Genomic DNA, 25,548 nt, shown 5'->3' on the forward strand with positions numbered 1-25,548 from the left:
ATATATTTAGTAAAAGTCAAGAACTGACAACTGCATATCTCAATCTCTGCTCATTCCTTTATAGTCTGTGGCCCCTATGTCGTCATTTCGTTAAGACGTACCTTATCTTCTGTGATAAGGCACGTCTTAATATGCTAATGATTTCTACAACACACGTCTTAATTTCTAGTTTTAAGACACGTATCACGGGATTGTGTTAACACACGTCTTATGGCTACTTTTAAGAACCTTTAGTAAATGAGTGCCCATATGTCACGGATAGGCTTGTGCGTGACGTCAGACCAGGAAGAGACCGGTGTGAAACCAGCACGGGTAGCAATTGTTTTCTCTCTTTCAGTTCTCTTTATTATTATTATTATTATTATTATTATTATTATTATTATTATTATTATTATTATTTATTTCTTAGCAGACGCCCATATCCAGGGCGACTTACAATTGTTACAAGATATCACATTATACATTATTTCACATACAATTACCCATTTATACAGTTGGGTTTTTACTGGAACAATCTAGGTAAAGTACCTTGCTCAAGGGTACAACAGCAGTGTTCCCCCAGGGATTTTTCTTATTTATTTTATGCAGTCAGCTGGTATATGTGCGTTTTAGTATATAAACGCATTTATTTTAAAATTAGTCTTACTTATTTAGAGTTTCGGATGTGTGGTATCGTACATACATATATTATTATTATTATTATTATTATTTATTTCTTAGCAGACGCCCTTATCCAGGGCGACTTACAATTGTTACAAGTTATCACATTATACATTATTTCACATTATACAGATATCACATTATTTGTACATACAATTACCCATTTATACAGTTGGGTTTTTACTGGAGCAATCTAGGTAAAGTACCTTGCTCAAGGGTACAACAGCAGTGTCCCCCACTGGGGATTGAACCCACAACCCTCCGGTCAAGAGTCCAGAGCCCTAACCACTACTCCACACTGCTGCCCTCTTTACTCATGACATGTCTCTCGTTCCGCCTCTGAACACACTAACTTCGTTCAGCCAAAGCAGCAGGTTTTTAGTAGTAAATTAGTAGTGAAATAATGTATAATGTGATTTCAACCCCATCCATGCTGTAAAACAATGTGGCAAAGTGGTAAGTGAATACAGGTGAGTGCAGTGCAGAGCGGATACAAAACAGACAATGATTTCCAGGTGCAAGGGTGTTTATTGATTGATTAACAATGTCCAGAGCCTTATGGCAAACATCTGTAAATAATAATGATGGAGTGATACAGCAGCATGTATCACTCGATCATTGTAATCCCCGGGTTTGACCTGTAACCAAAAAGTCCAGTTTCGTACACCAACACTAAACACAAAACACAAACAGAGTTTTTAGTGACAGTGAATAGGTGCTAGTGGTGTAATACAGTTCTCTGTGAATGCAGGGGTGAAAGTGATGTCCGGGTTGATGCTGGCTTGCGCTACAGCTCCAGATCATGTTATTGGTAGTCTAGTTTTTAAGACAAACAGACAGTTACAACAAACACTAACACACAAGACAAAAACTCATGGTTCTCAGCAAATAACACGACTCCTTGTAGGTTTGTATCTAACCATTTACCAAGGAACGGATTGCTTACACTACGACCCTTATATACCCTCCCCCATGACCCATAGGTTAACGAGCGCATCTGCTCTTCCAATCTGTGGATGCCACGCCATTTCCCGTCCGGGTCATTGAGTTTGGGTTCCGTAGCTCCACCCCTTTTCTAGATGGCCGACTACCACCTAACCCAAGGAATAAATTGTCATGCCATTTAGTCCAGGGTACTCTGTTCCCTTTACACAGCGCCCTCACAGGTCAGGAGGGAGATCTAGCACCAAGAATCATTCAATCTCTGTCACAAACAACAATAACAAAACATTGTGTATTTAAACCCTAAACCATACATTTAAATAATAATAATACAAAATAATACAAAATACACACAGGGGTGGGGTGTACCCCGTCACAAGGTAATATAAAAAGGTTATGTGCATGTTTCTGTTATGTATTTATTTTTGTGTTTTGCTTTCACATACAAAGCAGTGTACTGATGGTAAAATACTACCTGTACATTATTATGCTGTTTAATTCAAAAAATGTAATTTACAGAGGAATGACTGACTTGGAACGCATAACACTTCCATGTACTGTACATCGCACTTTGGAATACATAAACCATAACTTTGAAAAGAGTGCTAACCAAGGCTTTAAAATAATAAATAACTTTTTTTAGCCGTATTAACGTTTTTAGCGCCTCCCCTTTTACTGTGCTGAGAATATTTAGGTTCTTCACTTGTTTATTTTACGGTAGCTCAGGATATACATATTTCAAGTACCAGGAAACAACAGCCACTTTCCATCTGTAGCGTTGTCTTTGAACTACATGCATTTTCCAAACTGAAGTATTACAATACAACTAAAGAAACAAAGCATCTTGAACAAAATAAGAGTAACCAGTAATAAGAGGTAAGTAAATGGATTTGAAAAACTTGGTGAGCACTCCAATAGTGAACCAGATTTTTTTGACAATGGTCTTGTGTAAAGTAACTGTGTCAACTTGTCTAATTCCCTTTTGTTTTGTGTTTGTTTGTGTGGGCCCCTTTCAGAGCCCATTAAGTGTAAGGACCCAGGCCCTCCAGAGTTTGGTCATGCAAATGGCAGTATCTACATGGTTGGTAGTGAAGTGATTTTCTCTTGTGAAGAGGGATATCAGCTGATCGGTACAGCCCAAATCACATGCTCAGAGACAGGGACATGGAGTGACCTTATACCTTACTGCCAAGGTATTTAGGATTTCTGTCATTTCTGTTCCACCTGTTCTTTCAGATTTTAATGCTGTGGGTATACTGTTTGTGCAAAAAAAGCAAATTTCAGGAATCAGCCACTGCTAAAGGTCTAGTAGAACTGGGAAATTGGGTTGATCTAGGCCTTCCCTTGAAAAAACCCTTCACATTTTTTGTTTTGTTTCTGCTTTTTAAAGCGGTATCATGTGACTCACCAACTGTTCCAGATAATGCTGTCATGAAAGGATCCAACTTTACTTATGGCAAGAAGGTGGTTTTCAGGTAATTCTTTCAACATGTATTTTTCCATTACGCCACAGAATTAGGCAGTTTGTCTTGAAATAACTGGTAGTCCTTCAGGCCGATTTGGTAACGTCTTGATGTCTTTTTTTTATTGCTTTCTGTTATTCTGTATTTCATAACTCTCATGCAGCGGCTAATCCACTCTGAGTATTTAAGAAAAAAAAATTGCATGAAAAAAAGGAGTGCAATGTCTCCCTATGCATTAAGTTGCACATTAATGCTTTAGGAATAAGAACCTAATTATGAGCAAAAGAAGAGATATTTGTAAATTCATTTTTCAGTGTTTGCCGTATTTATTATATTACAAAATAAATTAATTAATATGTCCTTTCTAGCTGTAAAGCAGGATTTATACTGACGGAGCAGCCAGAAATCTATTGCCTTGCTAATAGTAGTTGGAATAAAGAACCTCCAAAATGTGAGTCTGTAATGTGCAGCAATCCACAGAACATTGAGAATGGAAACTACCAACTCAGTGGACAAGCATATCTCTCCACTGTGTCTTATGAGTGCAATGAAGGATACAGGTAAGCAGTGCCTAACCTGTACATTGGTTTCAATCAGGGTTGCTGTTTGATATTAAAAGTGTGGGGGAATTCTTTTTCTTTTTTTTTTTTTTTTAGCTCTTGTTCAAATAATTTACTAGATAAATTTTTGTAATGTGTTTTATAAACACTTGTTGCTTAGCAACCCATAATTCAGTGCAACCCTTTTGGGGTAAATAGGGTCATATTTAAATACTTTTAACCAAATCACACTTTTAATAGCTGACTCATGAATCTGTGCAATATGATAAAATCTTATTTAATTTAGATCGAGTAGAGCCCCAGTTATTTCTTAGGTTGCTCTTCTGTTTCAGCTCAATTAAATTACAATACATTTTATAAGTATTGAGCCCCATTTTCTCTATATATTGTGCCAATTTGTATTTTCTAAAATGTAGCTTTGAAGTAAATTGAGACCTTAGTTTTATTAACAAGTCTTCTTAGGATAAACTGATGTCAACAGTATTTACTGGCACTATAAGCATTGCTTCTCAAAAGTATAATGAGATCGTCTTGGGCAGTGGGTATCACTAATTTAATTTTTTTTTTAAGATTGCAGGGTTCTTCAACATTAACCTGTGAAGCATCTGGTGAATGGAATGATTCCGCCCCAGTGTGCACGATGGTATTCTGTGGGCCACCTCCAGCTGCGAGAGACGCAGACATCATTGGGGACAACTTCACTTTGGGGAATACGATTTACTATACCTGCAAAGAAGGGTAATTTGCTTATTCATTTACTAGTGTTTTTGCCTTTACAATAAATAATGGCAAAACAAATTAAGAAACAAGTAAATCTATATCACTATATCAAGCTCTAGTATTTTCTAATTCAAATTATTTGTTCATATCTGAAAAGCATGCCTGGAATGTAGTTCAAGGAAGTAGTCAGACATTATTAGATGGAACACAGTGTATTCCTTTTTACCCTACAGTATGTGTGTTGATAAAATGTTTGTTATATTAACTCTTTCAACGCTGCAGACCTGTATAACGGTCTAGGAAAGACCTGCAGAATGCTCTAATATATTAGGAAAGATAACTCCACTTACAACGGCAAACCAGTGAACTAATGTAATAGACTAATATGTATTACATATCTATATAAAATGTATTTTTGCAGTTTTAGCATGCTTTTTCCATTGTTTTACTATGTATTTACCCTGGTTTGCCATGTTTATTAATATGCTTTACCATAACTCAATATTCTTTACAATGCTTACCTATGCTTTAGCATGCTTTCACTGTGTTTTTACTATGGGAAACTTTTATAAGGTCATGTACTAAAGCAGTGGTTTTGGGCCACGCCCCCCTTCCTCTTGTCTGTGATAGTTGACGTTTTCAAGCAAATTGACTTCATCACTGCCATTCTCATATCCACTTTGATATCTGACACATTATTTCTCTTGTCCAGCGCTTCTTTAATCTGTTCTGTATACCAGTCTGACAGAGGGTGGGACGTTACGAGTACTGTAGGCAACCCTCTGATTGGTGGAAGTATTATTGGCAATTCAATCAAAATAGCCAATAAAGCCCTAATAAAGTATTCTTCCTTTATACGGTATAGCCTAGGTCAGGGCTACTCAACCCTGGTCCTGGAGGGCCGCTGTCCCTCCTGGTTTTTGTTCTAACTGTACACTAAATTGATTCATTGGACCAATTAAGCTTCTAATAAGCACTTCATTGGTCCAATTAAGTAATTTAGGGTACAGGAATGCAATCAAAACTTTTCAGTTTTTTATTTGTAAATAATTTTGAAAAATATGTAGATTTTTTTCCCCACTTCGACATTATGGACTATTTTGTGTAGATCAGTGACAAAAAATCCCAATTAAATCCCAATTAAACCAGGTCGTAACACTACAAAATGTGGAAAAGTTCAACGGGGGTGAATACTTATGCAAGGCACTGTACATTCAAAATTGATAATTTTCTGTACAGGTGTTATACAACAAACGTTCCTAAATATTTAAATACGTACCTGAAAAGCAATAAATACTGAATTGTAGAATATTTTGTTTTTTATGTCCACCTTTTAAAGACATTCTATTTTCACCATCAGTGAATTATCAACAAAAAAATAAAAAACATGAATAAATGTAAAAATAACAAGACACTTGAAATAGCCAAAAACATGTGAGAATGTGGCTGCTCCTTAATAGAATAATTGGTGCTAATTGGGAGCAGCCACGTTCTATAAAAGGAGCAGCCACATTCTCACATGTTTTTGGCAGCGACAGAAATTAACCCCATCCCTGCCAACCACCACCAAACATACAAAACACCACAATATTTACAGGCAGAGCTCTTGCTCTGCCACAATCCCCTTCTTGTACTGGACAAAGCAATCTTTAGTGGAAATATTTCTGATCTTTGATCCTACTGGTGTCTTTTTCGTTGAAGACATTTTAAAGAAATCGTGCAGGCCTATGCAATGTGTTCAGTCATTTACCAGAAGTAAACTAAACCCACTGCCAGGTTCCTAAATACAGTGTAAAGGGTAGTGTATCGATAAGGCAAACTGTATTTACTTTAAGTGATAAAAAATATGTATATAACTACATATTACACAGCAATGGGTACATTTCACAGAAATCCTGAAATACTTAATAACCGTGAGAAAAATACAGCCTTACTTATTGAAAAACACCACAGTACAAGCAAATACATGTGTTTTTTTTTATTTTAGGTACACCCTGATTGGCCCAGAAAGTAACGAGTGTTTACCCAGCGGCAATTGGAGCCATGACTCTTCGCAGTGTGTCCCACGTTCATGTGATAACCCCCCACATGTAGACAATGCTTTCCCAGAGACTGGGCATCGACTGTACAAGGATGTTGCCATCTACTTCTGTGTTGATGGCTACAGTCTGGCAGACAGCTCTCAGCTTGTCTGCAATGCCCAGGGTCAGTGGTCTCCCCCTGAAGGAAAAGAGATGCCTCGTTGTATTGCAGACTTTTGTGAAAAGCCGTCTGACTTGTCCCACGCCATCTTGGAATCCACTGACAAAGCCAAGTATGCCACTGATTCAGTGGTCAGTTATAAGTGTAAGGAGGGCTTTGTGCTCAACACAACAGCTACTTTGAGGTGCCTTAGAGGAGGCCAGTGGACTCCTTCTCCATTTGCCATTCAGTGCATTCCTGTGCGCTGTGCAAAACCTTCCAGCATTGACAAAGGCTATGTGAGCGGAACCAACTACAGCTTTGGGGCAGTGGTTGCTTACAGTTGCATCAGGGGGTTTTATATAAAAGGAGACAAGAAGAGGACCTGTGAAGCTAATGGCGAATGGGGTGGAAATCTGCCTACTTGCCAACCAATACCATGCGGGGAGCCCCCTCAGATAAAAAATGGGCACATTGTGGTATGTTGTGCATCAATTAATTATTTTATCTTACAGAAATGCTAAAAGAAATGTAATAAATTCAATGAAAACGTTTAACTGGAAATGTCATGGAAACATTTGTCTCTGAGTTCTTAAAGGATTTTGTTTTAGCATTTCTAAATGTACTACAGCACTACTTAGTGCGTATTAGTTCTGGGTGATTGTTTCGTCTTTTCTTAATTAATACTGCAGAGTACCGAGTGTCTACAATGCATTGACATTTTCATTTCTTTTTTTAACCCCACAGAGCAAAGGCACTTTAGTATATGGAAGTCAAGTGACCTATAGCTGTGATCCTGGCTACACGTTGGTAGGTAGCTCAGTCCGGGTATGCCGAGCCAATCGCCAGTGGTCCAGTGAGTCTCCTGCTTCATGCGTTCTCCTAACCTGTGAAACACCTCAGTCTATTGAACATGGTCATTACAAAGGAGGTACATTTGAAGTGGGGAGTAAGATAGAATATTTTTGCAATGAAGGCTACGAGCTCCGAGGAGATGCCATTTGGACCTGTCTTAAATATGGAAAGTGGAGCAAAACAAAAGTTCCTGTTTGTACTCCAGTACAGTGCCCGGAACCTCCTTTAGAAGAAAATCACTTAGTCCTCAAAGGGCTAGACTCCGAATCTGGAACTGTCAAGCTCTCTTGTGAGGAAGGATATGTTTTGCATGGCTCCCCAGTTATGAGGTGTATGCCCTCACAAGAGTGGAATGACTCCTTCCCTGTCTGTAAGCTTGTGTCTTGTGGTAGGCCTCCAGATGTGCCATTTGGAGAACCATCATCCTCACATCAGTATTTTGGTAGCACTGTCAAATATTCTTGTATGAATGGCTTTACATTAAAGAGAGAGTTACCAGTTATCTGCCAGGCTGATGGATTATGGAGCACACCTTTACCAGAATGTATTCCAGTTGAGTGCCCACAGCCTGAAGAGATTCAGAATTGTATTGTAGATGTTCAGGGTCTAACATACCTCAGCACAGCTCTCTACACTTGTAAACCTGGATATGAGCTACTTGGAAACAACACTATTCTTTGTGGAGAAGATGGTAATTGGGTAGGAGGTATACCAAACTGCAAGCCCATTGAATGCCCAAAACCTGTAGAAATAGACAATGGAAAGGTGTTTTATTCAAAACTTCAATATAGCCATGGACTGACCTATACATGCAACAGAGGCTTCCAGCTAGAAGGACAAGGGCAGCTCACTTGTTTGGAGACAGGCCAGTGGGATGCACAGGCACCAGTTTGCAAAAATATTTACTGTGGGGCACCCCAACCTATAGAAAATGGTTTTGTGGAAGGGGTTGATCACAGCTATGGTTCCACCATCATCTACAGTTGCTTTCCTGCTTTTCAGCTTACTGGCCATGCCTTGCGAACATGTGAAGAGTCAGGTTGGTCCAGCTCTACACCACTGTGTCTACCTACAGACTGTGGTCTGCCTCCACACATTGACTTTGGAGAATATGTGAAAGTTCTCGACCCAAACAGTGCACTGGAGAAGGAAACAGTGTATGATCTGAGCCACTCTCATGGTAATCAGCACCAACCCACAGTAACTTCCAAATTGGATGTAATGGATCCTTTGGAGATGGACTTCCTACATGGCACTGTGATTATGTACAGCTGCAGCGCTGGGTATGAACTTAGTGGTCCCTCAATGCTTGTTTGCCAGGATAATGGTTTGTGGAATGGAAGTGCACCAGTCTGTCTCCCTGTGGAATGTGAACCTCCAATTGCCCCAGACCATGGGTTTGTCAGTCTGACAGACAATATGCTCGGGAGTCTAGTGCAGTATGGCTGTGACCCAGGCTATGAACTTGAGGGACAGACTATCAGACAATGCATTTCTGGTAAACAGTGGAATGGTGCAGTCCCTATTTGTAGAATAGCGTCATGTGGCACACCTGAAGAAATTGCCAATGGCTTCATCATTGGCAACACATTTAGTTTTATGAGTGTGATATATTATGAGTGTGATGCTGGGTACTATCTCCAGGGACTGAATACAAGCACTTGCCAAGCAAATAACAAATGGAGTGGAGCTAGACCATTGTGCATACCCATTTCATGTGGTCCACCATTTATTCCTGAAGACGGCACCATGACTGGAACCAAATATACTTATCAACAACAAGTGGAATATAGCTGTAATACTGGATTCATCCTTGAAGGTGATAGTGTCAGCTTGTGTCTTGCTAATGGCAGCTGGAGTTATGCAACACCAGTTTGCAGACCAGTAGTATGTTCAAGACCTTCTCCCATTCTTAACGGTGAAACTGTTGGATCTGAATTGGGTTATAAAAGGGAAGTCAAGTATCACTGTAAAGAAGGTTACACATTGCAAGGGAAATCAAATCTGGTGTGCCAGGGTAATGGGGTCTGGGATGCTGAGGTTCCTCGCTGTGTGCCTGTCAGTTGTGATCCCCCTGAAGATATAAGCCATGGGTATGTTAATGGTTCTAGCTTCAGCTATGGTGACCTGGTTCAGTATATATGCTTCCCTGGGTATGAACTAATTGGGAGTGCTATTCTGAAGTGTTCAACCAATGGTTCCTGGACTGGACAATTGCCATTATGTCAGCCTTGTGTGTGTCAGCCACCCGTTATTGAAAATGGAGTTGTCCTTGGAAAAGATTACAACTGTGGAAATCAGGTACAATTCCAGTGCCAAGAAGGATTTAGGATACTGGGACCTTCTGAAGCTACCTGTGAAAGTGGGGGCTTCTGGAATCCTGGTTTTCCATATTGTGGAGAGATTAAATGTGCATCCCCACCTTCAGTCCCCAACGCATTTATTAATGGAAGCAGCTCTTTGTACCAAAATGCTATAACATACAGATGCATGTCTGGATACGTGATGACCAGCAATTCCCATGTGATCTGTACAGAGGATGGCATTTGGAGTAAACCATATCCAGTATGTGAACCAGTGTCTTGTGGATCACCTCCTTCTGTTTCCAATGCCAAAATTATAGGTGATGCATATACATTTGGGAATAAAGTTCAGTACAGGTAAGGATACATACTGTGCAAGTACATCTGTCTGTAATTGAGGTGTTCAACATTTAACAATATGAACAACTAGTTTAAAGTGTGTTGCATGCTAAAGCCTGGTGACTTAGAGGATACGTACCATTTATAAGTAATAACAGTAAAAATGATCTACTTCAGATGAAGGGACTATGTACCTACTTTAATCTAATTGCAGGTAACAATTTTAAACTCATCATATTTCTAAACATTGTAAGGATAAGCTGTATGAAAAACAAGTTTGCAATTAAATTTACAAGCTCAGCAGGTTCCCAAGAATGTTAATTTATGGTATGGTTTAGTGCATGCACATGATTTGTTTACCTTATGCTTTTTCATCTAAAGTGTTCACTACCAGTAACTGTACTGAACTTCTAAGATAGTGCCAACTTAAATATGAAGCTACTGATCTTGAACTAAATAAGTATACAGTAAGTATACTTGTGTTTTATTATTTTATAACCTCATTTGTTCTGCAGATGTCTAAAAGGATATGAGCTTGAAACAGAGGCAGACACCCAGAGCTGTTTGCAAGATGGAGCCTGGTCCACACATGATATCAGATGCAAACCACAGTCGTGTCCATTGCCATTGAATCTGATGAAAAATCTGATCATCACAGGGACAGAGTTCACGCTAAATAGTAGCATCACCCTCTCTTGTGTGGCAGGTTATCAGCTGCTTGGAGATTATATTTCTGTGTGCCAGGCAAGTAGATATTAAAATTGACATGTAAATGTGTGATATTTTGATGTTTTCACAAGGTGTAACATACTTTTTTTTCACAAGTTGTGCCAGCAGCTACTGTATGCATTTTACTATGATTTATAAAGGTTGTGGTTGGTCAACATTTATGTTTATAGTTTTACTTTCAGAATTAAATTATCAGCATAACATATTTCACCTCTAAACACCTGAAAAGACATGGCCTACCATACAAGGCTAATGTTTTTAGTAACATGTACCTATATATATATATATATATATATATATACACACACACATACATACATACATACATACATACATACTTTTTATTACTATATAACTGAAAATCATCAGTGGTGAGGGGTCCACAGGGAGCACTGCAATTGCCTTTGCACTCCAGCGAGATGGTTAGGGAAATAAAAAAGGAGATCATGGTTCAGTGACTCCTAGGTTCAGTAGCTTGATAACAGCTGTTGCTTAGGCTCAGAAGCTGAAACAAAGCTTTCAGTTCACAGTGGCCATGGAAACTTCCTATTGGTCTTCAGTCCTCTTGATTGCTGCAGTGAAAAATATGATCATTTGCTAATTCAACTGGTTATGATTTATTCTAGCCCAATGGCACCTGGACCCCTTTGTTTTCTTCTGATTCTTGTGTCCCTGTGTCCTGTGAGAAACCTAGTCCACCACAGAATGGCATTGTGATTGGAACCAGATACCATTTTATGGACAACGTGCTCTACATGTGCCATGCAGGTTATGAAATACAGGTATTGTTTTACAGCAAAGGCATGTGCAGCACAAGCCAATGTATTGCTCAGTGCATTAAAAAAAAAAAAAAAAACATTTATCAACAGGAATTCAGCATTGTTTGAAAGAGTATATGGTTACCAAATTAAGCAGCATTCATGGTTATACAGTTTTTTACCTTATCTCATCTTACCGATAGGGGACAGGATCCTTGATGGCAGTGCATCTCACAACACTGCCTGTTACAATTGCATACTATGTAACAACATTTTTTATTTTTATCCAGGGTGATGCTGAACGAATCTGCCTAGTAAACAAAGTGTGGAGTGGAAAGCAACCTGTTTGTGCAAGTAGGTAGTGAATTTCAAGACCATGACACTGCAGTAATACAAATACAACAGATCAGGGCGGTTTCAAAGCAGTTAACTGCTTCAACAAGTATTATGAATACTTAAGTTACAATAAAGGGTGGAGAAAATGCTATTCTTATGTTTCTGAATAGATCTAACGTCACATGGATATGAATACCTGTTATAGATTAACAGAAATAAGCTCTCCTCATTGAAGACATAAGTGGATTTTTTATTAAACTTGTAATACTTGCAGAAACATTTGATTTTAATAAAAAATAAACAAACAAGTAAAACTGACCATTGGAGCTGGAACACATATCAAGTACGTTTACATGACAAAGCGTTTTCCGAAAATTAATGTTTTCGGAAAACTGAATTAGAAAACTGATTTTCTTAAAACATCACTTTTCTGTGTTTACATGATTAACGATAGAAAATCTAATTCGACTTCAACTGTGTACATAGATTGAAGTTTTCGGAAAACGCAGGATATTTTTGCATGCAAAGTACTGTAGCAGTCCAAGTACAATTTGAAGACCGGACATTTCTGCGATAGAACGGAGACCAATCCAATACAGTACTTCATCTAAATTCAAAGATTACTATCCTATACCTCTATTCAGATTCCCCACAATGTGCAATCAGCCTTTCCAACAGCTCATCCTGTTCTATATTACCAGTTTCTTTTGCAGACATTATTTAAAATGATCACGTAATTTTAAAGCTGGAAAACATTTGCTGCTTCAGTATGGGCTATTAACAAATACATACGGACTTTAACAAATGTATTACTTTATCCCTAACTAGACAAATGGATGCATGCAGACTGACTGCAGATTATTATTATTTTCTCTGTTTTCTAAAACCAGGCGCAGAATGAAGGTCAGAGTTTGCACATCTGAATAAGTTTTCTGAAAAGTGTGTTTACATGATATACATTTGGTTCGTTTTCGGAATTTAATCGGAAATTTCTGGTGCTGTTTTCCGAAAACGGACTTTCGGAATATTCCAATACATTTTCCGAAAACTGTGTTTACATGACTTTTGATTAGTTTTCCGAAAAATATCGGAATTCTTATGCTTATGTAAACGCACTGATTTTTGTTTGGTGTTTTTATTAACTAGCAGAACCAGCTCAAAACCAGCATTCCTGGCTGTGTGCTAGTCATGGCTGGCATTTTCAGCAGGGATATTTGTGTATAATATTAATTTGCATGCAGCCTTTTGCTACCAGGATTTGCACAGTACGTTGGAATCAATTAAACAGATTTTTTTTTTTTAATCAACTTCCTCTACAAATAAACACTTTTAAATACAAGGTTTTGCAAGGAGTAGTGTTATTACTGTAAGTATCTCATTTAGTCTTTCTTTTATAGAAGTATCTTGTGGGAAGCCTGTAGCAGTAGAGCATGGCTCAGTTCAGGGGAATGACTACACGCTTGGGGGTGAGGCTGTGTATAGCTGCAACCCCGGATTCGAGCTCCAGGGACACAGCAAAAGCACTTGCAAGGCTAATAAACAGTGGAGTCCAGCAGCCCCACTGTGTGTGCGTAAGTAATGGGAGGATCTAACATGTAACAATGTCAATGTTGCTGCGTTTTGGGAGAGTTATAACGTGTGTGTGTGTGTGTTTGGATAATGGTTAAGATATTTTTAACATCACTCATTACACCACTCTGCTGTACCAGGAAACCATTAAGCATATTCAGGGATGGAAACAAGACTCCTATTGCAAAGCAGTATTCCAGGTTTTGATACAAGCTTGATCAGCCTCAGTGTATACTGTAGGTAACAAGGTCAGGTGTGTCTGATTACACTTACAGTAAAACCAGAAATGGATCCAATTGCTATGAAATGGGTCTTATTTCCATCCTTGGTATTGCTATTAACTCTTTCAACACTGCAGATATCTAAATAGGTCTAGAAAAAATAACTTATCTATACTGAATAGTCAATAATCCAGCCCAGTTTTGAGTATTATTATTATTATTATTATTTATTTCTTAGCCGACGCCCTTATCCAGGGTGACTTACAATTGTTACAAGATATCACCTTATTTTTACATACAATTACCCATTTATACAGTTGGGTTTTTACTGGAGCAATCTAGGTAAAGTACCTTGCTCAAGAGTATAGCAGCAGTGTCCCCCACTGGGGATTGAACCCACAACCCTCCGATCAAGAGCTTTTTAATTGTTTTCAGCTCTTAACAGTTGCACATTTTAAGTTAGCCATACCATTTTATAAGTAACTTGAACGCTGCAACTGTTTAAGAGCTGAAAACAATTAAAAAGGTCTAATTAAGCAAATGATCAGTTCAATTAAGGGTCTAGTTAAGTAACTAAGCGCTCAGTTGGAATGAAAACCAGCAGACACAGGGTTGGGAACCTGCTTTAAACTATCCCCAACTACCGAGACTCTGCTTGCAAGATATAAAACGAGATTACAATTAGGAATGGAGGCTTGTTTGCTGGATTTAAAGCTGTATTACAGTTAAGATACAGAGGATGTAAAACAGAATTGCAAATTGTGGCGAAATGTAAAAAAATGCCTACACACAAAAACCCCAGAAGAATGTGCCTGTGACCATAAGGACTGCGTTGTGGAAGACAGCAAAGGAAATAAGGTACAATTTAAGTGTGCAAATACTGTTACTATTACTATACATATTTTGACAGAAAAAAACGCCCAAGAATTTTGGAAAGTAACCGAGAACAATAATTTCATACAGTATATAAAAAGCGAAAGCCCCCCCCCCCCAAAAAAAGATTTACATAAATTCAAAAATAGCTACAAATAAGCACCGAAAAATGAAATTAATAAAAACCAAAAAACAGGAGCCCTAATTACAAGACACTGAAGCTATTTAACTAATTAAGATGAGATTAGGGGTGTCTTTGTGCAAGTTACTTAGTTCTCCGTTAAAAAACCTTTTCTTGGTTATACAGTATGTCAAATACTAAAGTGTAAAGGTGATCATTTGTGGCTTTGTTTCAGAGATATCTTGTGGGACTCCTCCCTCTGTTGAGAATGCAGTGGCCTTGGCAACTGGAGACACCTACAGAAACAATATTAGCTTTGTGTGCAGTTCTGGTTTCCATCTATCTGGCCCTCAGAACATTACCTGTCAGGCTAATGGTTCATGGAGCACACCAACTCCAGTGTGCGAAGGTACTAGAAAAGGCTTCTGGTTACTTTTAGTTTCAGCTTTACAAGTTACCCATAACTGCAGGTTTAATTATTATATGGTGATAGCCCATGCCTTATAAATCAGGCCATTCTTGGACTTTCCTAACCTTCCTCTTTCGTAATGCCCAGAGCAATACTTTTTTTTTGTTGTTGTTGTTTTTAAAAGTTGTGAGTTTTCCAGATTACCTGTTCCTCTCGGTATAAGAACTTCCTACATTTGTATCATCTGCACTTTGCATGTAATTTACATTGAAATTCACATAAACTTTTGCTATAGTACTGTACAACAATTTTTTTTTTCCAATAATAGAATATATTCAGACAGGGATTACAGTCACATCCCTTATAAAAGTTTACCACAGTAAAAGTTATACAGTCATTTAGCAGTTTTCCCACAGTTATACTTTGCCTTTACCATAGTTTAATTTCGGTTTACCGTATATTTTTTTCTTTTATGACGCTATACCATACATCTTTACCATGTGCTTTTACTATGGTAAACTTTTATAAGGAAGTACAACATAATAAAAACAAATGTACAGGTGTGATTTACCAAAAGTGAAATTATGAACCCCCCCCCCTATCGCAAAGTGTTTACAATGTGTAATACCAAATGTATTTGAGGGCAGGAAATCTAAATCTAAGCAAGGAAACTATTTGATTTCTTTGGAGTTTTGTAGCCTTTAAACTATTCAGATAAGCCTGGCCAGTTTTGAAAGAGCTTACACTCTGCAGTTGCACACTCTGGAAGTTAGAAACTGAAATTAAGCTATCATGAAACCAAAATAAAAGCCACACAATTCCTAAAGCTTCCTCATGGCTTCCCCTTGGTCTTAGTATTAACCAAACCCGACCACGGTCGCTGCAATATGCAGACTTTTTATTGAAGAAAAACCTGTTTTTGCTGTTAATAACCTATCATGATTATCAATACCCAGGGGTCACATGCAAAAGCCCAGGCTTGCTGGTGAACGGGCTGGCTGAATATAACAACCTGACTGCAGGCAGTAGAGTGGAGTTTCAGTGTGATGAGGGCTATGAACTCCTAGGAGAGCCTATAGCAGTGTGCACAGGTAACGGGACCTGGAGTTCTCCAACCCCAACTTGTAAAGGTGAGTTTTTTCAACTTTCTCAAAGAATCTCGGCATGCAAACAATGTCACGCACAAATGTAATATTGATTGTATACTAAGTTTTTTTTCAGTACTATAGATTCTGTAGTATATAATGCTATTGTAATTTCATATATTTAGTGTGATTAATAAACAATGCAACATATGAGAATCATTATCATGAAAATCATGATGAGATTGTTCATAGTTTTGTATCTGTTGTTTTTAGCATGTCCATCTTGTACCAGTATATAGCTGAATAGTGCATTATACTTGTCTGCCTTTATAAAAGCAACCCTTACAAAAATCTACCATGCTTTACTCATGCTTATGCTATGTATTGCGGTCATGTGAATTTTTTGGTTTTTGGATGACAAAGACCTAACACTGAGATATTGGCTTCATATCTAGACTATTTGAGGTAGTGATGTGTGGTGGTGGAAAACACGTCACAGAGTCACGGGTACAGGTGCAAATAACCCTAATACCAACAATGGTAGAGGTGCGTACTTCATTGACGGGGAACACAGTCCAAAGCAACATAAATATGAATCATAGGTCCAAGGTGAAAGTGCTGGCAGTAGTGCGGCAGCTCCTTGGCGTGAGAGATCACTCTGACCCCGGTCCTGACAATAAAGAAACCAAAAACACGGCTCAGCAACCCAGGTTCAGTGTTACCTCAAAGGCCCTGCACTTACAAAATGACAGCCCTTATATACTAGGAGACTCCACCTCATGATCAGCGCAACTCGGCACACCTGCCAGTTACCTAATGCAGCACAGCTGATCACAGTAATCTTGATCATTCCGCCCTGCACTAAGATGGCCGACTTCCTTTTCCGCCCCTCTCTCCAAGCAGGCCCGTCTCAGTACAGGTGTGTGAGTACCTCTGCTTAGTGGCCTCTTGGGTCGGGAGGGAGATTTGGAGCTCAGATCCTCTCGCTCTCTGTCACACTTATATACAGGATTATATAAATACCACCCCAACCACCCAACCATTTCTGATGCATGCTTCATACTGTTTATGCTCAAATACAAATACAATTTACAACCACTCAAATACACTTTACAACCACTCAAATACACTTTACAACCACTCAAATACAATTTACAACCACTCAAATACACTTTACAACCACTGCCTTTAAACTTTAGAATTTAAAACAAGACCAGAAGTTTGCAGGAAAAACCTGCATCTGCTCCATAGTAAAGTGTATAAGCACATGGATTAATTACTTATTTTTAATGAAATGTAGTTATCAAAAGCATTAAACAGAGACCAGGCAAGCAATTTTTAGTATGGTAGAGAGCACGGTCAGTACCCTAAACAAATTAATAATCTGATCAGAGCAGATTTAACAGGGGGGTGTTAAATCACAGAAACCTGGTGATTGCAATAATACATAAACAAGGTAGTTCTGAAACCCAGGATCAGATACAGGATTAGTGTGAGTTTCTAACCCCACTAGGTACATCATTACAGTCCTACTTCTGATCCAATTGCTTTCAAGTATATCTGGAAGAATAATTTCATTCCAATATTTAGCTAGCTTTGTGTATGATTTTGTGACATGTACTTTTCCCTATACAAAACAAGTGTCCTATAATACTGTGATACTACACAGTTTAACATAATACATATTGCTTGTAATGGGCTGTATGTTTCATTTGCTGCTTTTATGTACCAATACAACAATTTCCTACACAGCAAATTACATGCGAGGTTGTGACATTTATTTATGTATTTACAGGTGGTTACACCATCACTTGTTACTACAGTCATCGTACTGTAAAAAATCGACATTAAATGCATGTAAATTTACAGAAGAAAATATTGTAAATTGGTGCATCTTTTGTGAATTTTACATTTTTTTTTTTTTAACACTGAACAAAAAATACAAAACACAAGTCTATCTTGAGCAATTCAGGTAGTTTTGCTTTTTAAAGACCTGGTAGGTTGTTCTAATCATGTAGTGCATTTATGTATACCATGCATGGTTTTAGGGGTAAAGGTTTGGCTTGCCTGCGCAGCTATCATTGTGAGAAACAGGAAATTAACAAACACCAGTTTGTTAAGAAGCAACTAGTAATACTCACTAAGGTAGACGGGTGATTGTGACATCACAGGCTTGGTGGCTCATTCAAAGAATTCTATCAGTAAAGTTCTATTGCACATGTTGTTCAGTAAAAACTGAACTGTTTCAATGCCATGTCGTTTTAACCTCTTGACAGATAAATGACAAGTCTTTTTCACATATGCATTTTGCTTCATGTTTACAAACCATCCCAGATACTATTGCTTTCTCTCTAGGCAAATATCAGTTGGTATGTTCTTTACCAGTATATGAAAAGCAGTAAGAGCAAATTCTGCTGTATTATGAATAAACTATGTGGTCTTAAAATATGTAATTACAACCTTTGCAAATGAAGTGACAAAAATAAATGGTTCCACAGCAAAACCCTGCCCAGCACCTTCAGGCCTCTCTGAAAAAGCTACCCTTTCAGAGGATGTCTTCTTTGTTGGCCAAACAGTGTCTGTCAGCTGCCCAATGGGATACCGGCCCCATGGAACTGCCACAATTGTCTGCAAGACTGATCAGACCTGGACATCAGCTGACGTCAAATGTGAAAGTATGTAAATCCATGATACCAGTGAACCTGCTTTTTACCCCTTTCCGTCGATTTTACCACATTTATTACGATTCTCTAGTTATTCACCTTGATAGAGGATATTTATCTCTCCCTGTTCATACCATCTTTTTGTTTCTTTTGGACAACCTTGTGATTTTAGCTGATGTATGTTAGGGACAATCAACTGTCAAGTAAAATAATGTAATATTTTTTTTTTTAAATGAACTGTATTGATATTTTTATTTGTATGATTTTAGAAAAGACAGTCAAATATTGTTTTAGATAAATTAATGACCGAATAGAGCATTATAGTTGTCTGCCTTTTATAAAAGTAACCCATACAAAAATCCATTAAGAATGAACCATTTCACTGCCGAATCATACTGTAATTATTGTTTTGTTACCACATTTGATCCCCACCCCCAACCCCCCAACCATGTATGATGCATGCTTCATACTGTCTATACTCAAATACACTTTACAACTACTGCCTTTTATTTTCAAGCCATTCGTTTAGAGGTGCCAGTCCACATACAATATTACCTCATGTGCGACTTGTTTTTGGTCACAGAAGCACCTATATTTCTAGTTTACCAAACGTTACTGTTTTTTTTTTAATTACACTTCTTTTTGCTTTACCATGCCAATGTTTTACCCTACTTTCACTATGCTTTGTTACACTTTGCTATGTGTTTGACTTTCCAAGCCCACATCACAACATCACATGCTTTCCTGTAAATGTTATGAAGATATACATAGGAAGATAAGAGTTTTTAGAGTGCATGTGCATGCAGAGCAATACTTTAATGCAATTAGATATGTCCTTAATTTAAACTTTAGAATTTAAATGCAGGAAAAAACTGCATCTGCTTCATAGTAAAGTGTATAAGCACATGGATTAATTAATAAAATGTAGTTATCAAAAGCAATTTTTAGTATGGTAGAGATCACGGTCAGTATCCTAAACAAATCAATAATCTGATTAGGTTCCAGTCCCAAGTGATTCAGATTAGAGAGAGTATATTGTATATTATTTAAATGATCCCGAGCCAGGAGTTTGAGTCATCACAGAAATCCCCCTTTAGCTGCATGAACAGCTCTTACTAATAAACCTAAAGACTCATTCTTGCTGTGAGAAGTGAACTCAGAGCAGATTTAACAGGGGGGTGATAAATCACAGGAACCTGGTAATTGCAATAATATACATAAACAAGGTAGTTGTGAAACTAACCCAGGATTAGTGTGAGTTTCTAACCGCACTAGGTACATCATTACAGTCCTACTTGTGATCCAATTGCTTTCAAGTATATCTGGAAGAATAATTGCATTGCAATATTTAGCTAGCTTTATGTATGATTTTTTGACATGTACTTTTCCCTATACAAAACAAGAGTCCAATAATACTGTGATACTACACAGTTTAACATAATACATATTGCTTGTAATGGACTGTATGTTTCATTTGCTGCTTTTATGTACTAATACAACAATTTCCTACACAGCAAATTACATGCGAGGTTGTGACATTTATTTATGTATTTACAGGTGGTTACACCATCACTTGTTACTACAGTCATCGTACTGTGAAAAATTGACATTAAATGCATGCAAATTTACAGAAGAAAATATTGTAAATTGGTGCATTTTTTGTGAATTTTACATAATTTTTATGAACAAAAAATACAAAAAAACACTGAACAAAAAATACAAAACACAAGTCTATCTTGAGCAATTCAGGTAGTTTTGCTTTTGAAAGACCTGGTAGTTTCTTCTAATCATGTAGTGCATTTACATATACCATGCATGGTTTTAGGGTTAAAGGTTTGGCTTGCCTGCGCAGCTATCAATGTGAGAAACAACGGAACATTTTGAAATGTCTACACATCACAGAATGGATAAGGGATAAGGAATGACTAATAGCAAGAAAGATAGTAAAACCATTGTAGTGTACATTGATGAAGGATCGAATGCCATTTCATAATTTACTGTACTGATCCTCCTCAACTCATCACGGAAAGGGGCTGGTTCTAATAGTTTAGTAAATACATATAAATATAATGCAATGTTTATTTATTGTATAGGAATTTCCTGTGGTACGCCCATATATGTTCCCAGCGCTTTAGCGAGGGGTGCAGTTTTTCAATATGGAGACATGGTGACATACTCCTGTTATGGTGGCTACATGCTGGAGGGATCCAGTAGAAGTGTTTGCCTTGAAAATGGGACATGGACCCCACCACCCGCATGCAAAGGTACAGAGAACTACCTTGCTCCATTGTTCAGGGCAAGGGATGGATTTGATGTCACTTTGTCCAAACTGTGGTCTCAGTGTACACATTTCCTATCTTATTAACTGGGGTACACCAGGTCAGGTTGCACAGCCAAGCATGTGGAAGCATTGGGTAGCATGGTATAAGCATGGTATAGGCTTTATAAAAGCATGATGACGCTTGGCAAAAGCTTAGTCAAGTCTGAAATCATTTTGTTTTTTATTGAAAAATGTCATTTAGTTGGTACGGCGCCATACATTTTATAGAACTACTGTGGGCCTTATTCAGGCATTATATAGATATATGAGAGAGAGAGAGAGAGAGAGAGAGAGAGAGAGAGAGAGAGAGAGAGAGAGAGAGAGAGAGAGAGACTAGAGTTGATCACAGTTAATTTCTTTACAATTTAATCGTGCAAAATTTGATTTTTTATTTTCTGTCTGGGCATTATAGGGTTAAAATCCAAAGTAACTAACACGTGGGTAATTACGCAAGTCGTCACAAACAGTATCACATGGAGATAGTTGGAGAGAACAGAAAATGGTGGGTTACAAACCATTAAATGAAAACTCAAATCTAGTTGTGGGTATAAATTAGACCCAACTGGAAAAGAAAGGGTGTTCTGTTTCATTTGCAAGCAAAGATTTCATACAAGGGGAATGTGAGTAGTTTGCAGTATCAATTGCAGTCATCCCAAATTACTTTAACCATTTGAATTGGTCATCCTATTACTACAAAGCACTTATTAGCAGATTAATAAAGAGAATGGTAGATGGCGATTGACATTTATTTAGCCTTTACATCCCTGTGAATATGTATAACAGGATTTTAAAAGGAATTTATTTTTTCAGTATTATTTCAGAGAATGCATAAATATAAATAAATGATGTATAGGCTTTAATTTACCAGTACACTTTTCTGCACATCTTTTGTTTAAAAAAAGTATATATAAAAATGTCCTTGATTGTTACTCATGTTTGCATGAAAGACAAAAGAAAATCCATTCTCAGTTCTTGTGCATTATATTTTGCTATTAAACTCTTTCATGGATTGACGTTGTTCTGTGAAAATCTGTTACATTTACTAAAATAAAAATAATAATAAATATGCTTTTAAAAAGTCCAAATTCCCATGGGGCTCATAATTTTTTTGTTTCTATTGATTTAAAGTATTGCTATGCAGGACAGCCGCTATAAGATCGTTACCTTTCTTAAAAATGTGCACAGATTAATCTACCAGATGCCCAGAAATTAACCGATCAAAAATGTTAATTGAGCGACAGCACTAATATATATTTTTATTTATTTTTTATTTTGTGTATGTGTGTGTGTGTGTATATATATATATATATATATGTCTAAGTACGAAATGTAACCATTGCCGTATGTGTATTTACTGCCAAAAGAACCGGAAACCTGATTAAGGTATATCAAAGCTGCTTGCAGAGCCTGTGACACAGTCATGGCCCGCACCCGAGGGCATAAAAGCACTGCGCTCACAGATCTGCGCGCCGTTTTTCCTTTCAATACTGACCTGACATACGAGCCTTGTTCAGATAAGTACTTGTTACCGCTATATGCTATATAATTTGCATATATTGTGTTTTTACACAACATTTATGTGATATTAAAATAAATCGCTGTAATAGTTTTCGCTAATTATACATAATTTGTGCACTACAGCCTGTTGCTTGTTACATCCCTGTGGCGTGGTAGCCTCCTAGCCCAGATGAAATTTGCAGGGATAAAGACTCGGACACAGAAAGCTGCACAGTTAAATGTGCTAATGCGCATTTTAATTAAACAAATATACTAAACAAAATGGACAAAACACGAACAAAACCACACTGGTCAAAATAAAAGGCACAAGGGCCAAAACAAAAGGTTTGACAAAAACTCACGAAAATAAACAGACAGCACGGAACACGAACCACAGAACACAGCCCTCCACCTCTATCACCAACATCAATCATAATCCTTTTTGCCGTGAACACCCATTTTATACCCCCGAGCCACATTCCCAAGTGTTTCACAGGGAGAAATTTAATCCCCTCCCTGCCAACCCAATATTCCCCACACCAACACACACACGTGCACCGGCAGGGCTTTCACCCTGCCACGTGCCCTGCATGAAGCCAGCGGCTTAGTCGCTCCTTCCCAGGGATCCAGCAACGTAAGTCGGCTGACTTGTGCCCTCCCTCCAGGCTGCATAGCTCCGACTGGAGTTATTATTTCTCGATTTTTGTTACAGGACATTCTATTCTAGTTTTACTACAAGATTTTATTATACTGTAATATTTTATTACTGTTTTGTAGTGAAGTTCCCTTATTTTTTTTGGTTTCTTTTTACAGAGACTATGCGCAGGCAGCAAAAAGCACTGCACAGGCCCAAGATACACCCTTCAGGTGTTGATTGCTTGAAATCCCATCCACAGTATCTTGATACCGTTTTGGTGACTGCTTTTAGCATCACCATTAGGAAGGCTGAGTACCACCTAACAAGCAAGCTTCCCTCAGTTTCGTGTGTGTTTGTGTGTACTGATTGAGTGATTTTGCCAGTGGCTTGTACAGGTGGGCATCCCTGTACAGTGCTACACGGTGACTGCTAACCAGTGTAGCCAGGACGCTGCGGTGGTGTCTCAGGAGGAAAATGACGCAGAGATCTGTGAGCGCAGTACTTTTATACCCTTGGGGGTGGCCATGACTGCGTCACAGGCTCTGCGAGCAGCTTTGATATATCTTATTCAGGTTTCGGGATATTTAGGAGGTAAATATCCGTACGGTAATGGCTACATTTGTATTTCAGGGAATTAGGGTTATGATAAAAACCTAACATATATATATATATATATATATATATATATATATATATATATATATATAGTGACAGTGTGACCAAGGTATACCTTATAAACAGGTTATGCAGTTGCAACACAGGTCTTTGTTTTATTAATTGCCCCACACAGGGATATTTGACACTTGTCAACACAAACAAAAAAGAAACAAAATGAACCTAGTTCGTACTCAAGTGCTAACTTCACAATCAGTTCTGGTCCCTGACTACGTTGTCAGGACAGCTAAGCCATTTCCCTGATAACAAAACATGCTTTCATAGATTACCGGATATAAACATACAGATAATGTACAGTTTTTAAACTATAAATAGCCTGGCTAAACGGCGGTCGGGAGTTCAGTTCGAAGCGACAGACAAACCAAGTGCGAGGAGGAGAGCGGGTCACCCCAGGTTTGGCTGCCGGAGCGGGGCTGAAGCAAAGCTGAAGTGTCTCGTCTCCTGGAGAAAGCCACAGCTCCTCTCACAGCAAAAAAGTAAATGCATTAGGAAAGATAACCACGCAGTAGGCCTAATATTTATTTAGTTATAAAATGAATGCTGAATAAGATGTCTGTGTTATAAAGTGCCAGCGCAGCATTTCTTCAGTTCAGATACTGTATCAAAAGGGAGACACAGAAACAGAAGTTAGACTGAGAAGTTGTTTACAGTCCGAACAACACTGGTACTGTATTTACTGTAGAAACACTGCATGAATCACTAGTATAGGGAATTGGAGGACCTGCTGCGTTTTATCCAAGGCGCGTTATAACCGAGAGCATTATAGCGAGGGAGCACTGTGTGTGTATATATAATTATTTTTGAAAACAATGTTACACTGAAGCAAGAAATATGAACATCATATTACCCCCCCCCCCCCCCCCCATTCATTTTAAAAAGGTTTTTGAGTATCATCAGTTTGTTTTTCCATTTAGACAGCACTGGAATGATTGCTTCGTGAATTTGTCCCATCGTTAACGATATGGATTTAAGTTTCTTCAACAGCAACGCTAGCTTTCTACATTACATTTCTGTCCAAATTTGATGATTACAGTTTAAATGTTTTAAAACGATAATAAAAAAAAAAAAAAAAAAAAAGATATTTTTTACGAGATGTTGATCTTGACAAAGTCCTGATACAAAGTGTATGAGTGCCATCAAAATAATTATGGATTTTGTTATTTCTAGCTGTCTGCAGGTTCCCCTGCCAAAATGGTGGAACATGTGAAAGGCCTAACACATGCTTATGTATAGAAGGATGGATGGGCCAACTCTGTGAAGAACGTAAGTTTTAATGTCATTACACAACAATAAAAAGAAATGTGCACATTGATAAAACCTCCCATTTTTATTTACTAGATTATTATTATTATTTATTTCTTAGCAGACACCCTTATCCAGGGCGACTTACAATTGTTACAAGATATCACATTATTTTTACATACAATTGTATTATTTTTTTACACATTATTTTTTACATACAATTACCCATACAGTTGGGTTTTTACTGGAGCAATCACGGTAAAGTACCTTGCTCAAGTGTACAGCAGCAGTGTCCCCCACCTGGGATTGAACCCACGACACTCCGGTCAAGAGTCCAGAGCCCTAACCACTACTCCACACTGCTGCCCTTACCTGTAAAGGAGATTCCTT

The 25,548-nt window shown here is 38.0% G+C and overlaps 1 protein-coding gene across 2 annotated transcripts in view; it reads left to right on the forward strand.

Moving 5' to 3' along the window:
* svep1 (sushi, von Willebrand factor type A, EGF and pentraxin domain containing 1) overlaps nt 1-25,548 on the forward strand; it is a 122,985-nt gene that overhangs the window by 91,085 nt on the left and 6,352 nt on the right. Inside the window, exons 33-47 of one of the 2 annotated variants that reach the window (XM_059030314.1) lie at nt 2,619-2,795; nt 2,993-3,077; nt 3,434-3,625; nt 4,196-4,363; nt 6,333-7,005; nt 7,274-10,041; nt 10,539-10,767; nt 11,379-11,534; nt 11,801-11,864; nt 13,244-13,417; nt 14,866-15,039; nt 15,996-16,169; nt 18,623-18,799; nt 20,881-21,051; nt 25,084-25,179. In XM_059030314.1, the coding sequence (XP_058886297.1) occupies nt 2,619-2,795; nt 2,993-3,077; nt 3,434-3,625; nt 4,196-4,363; nt 6,333-7,005; nt 7,274-10,041; nt 10,539-10,767; nt 11,379-11,534; nt 11,801-11,864; nt 13,244-13,417; nt 14,866-15,039; nt 15,996-16,169; nt 18,623-18,799; nt 20,881-21,051; nt 25,084-25,179 (5,478 nt within the window). The remainder of the gene's footprint in view (nt 1-2,618; nt 2,796-2,992; nt 3,078-3,433; nt 3,626-4,195; nt 4,364-6,332; nt 7,006-7,273; nt 10,042-10,538; nt 10,768-11,378; nt 11,535-11,800; nt 11,865-13,243; nt 13,418-14,865; nt 15,040-15,995; nt 16,170-18,622; nt 18,800-20,880; nt 21,052-25,083; nt 25,180-25,548) is intronic. The other variant, XM_059030318.1, reaches the window with a different exon arrangement.

The sequence above is a fragment of the Acipenser ruthenus genome, chromosome 1 (assembly GCF_902713425.1).
Source record: "Acipenser ruthenus chromosome 1, fAciRut3.2 maternal haplotype, whole genome shotgun sequence".
NCBI lineage: Eukaryota > Metazoa > Chordata > Actinopteri > Acipenseriformes > Acipenseridae > Acipenser > Acipenser ruthenus.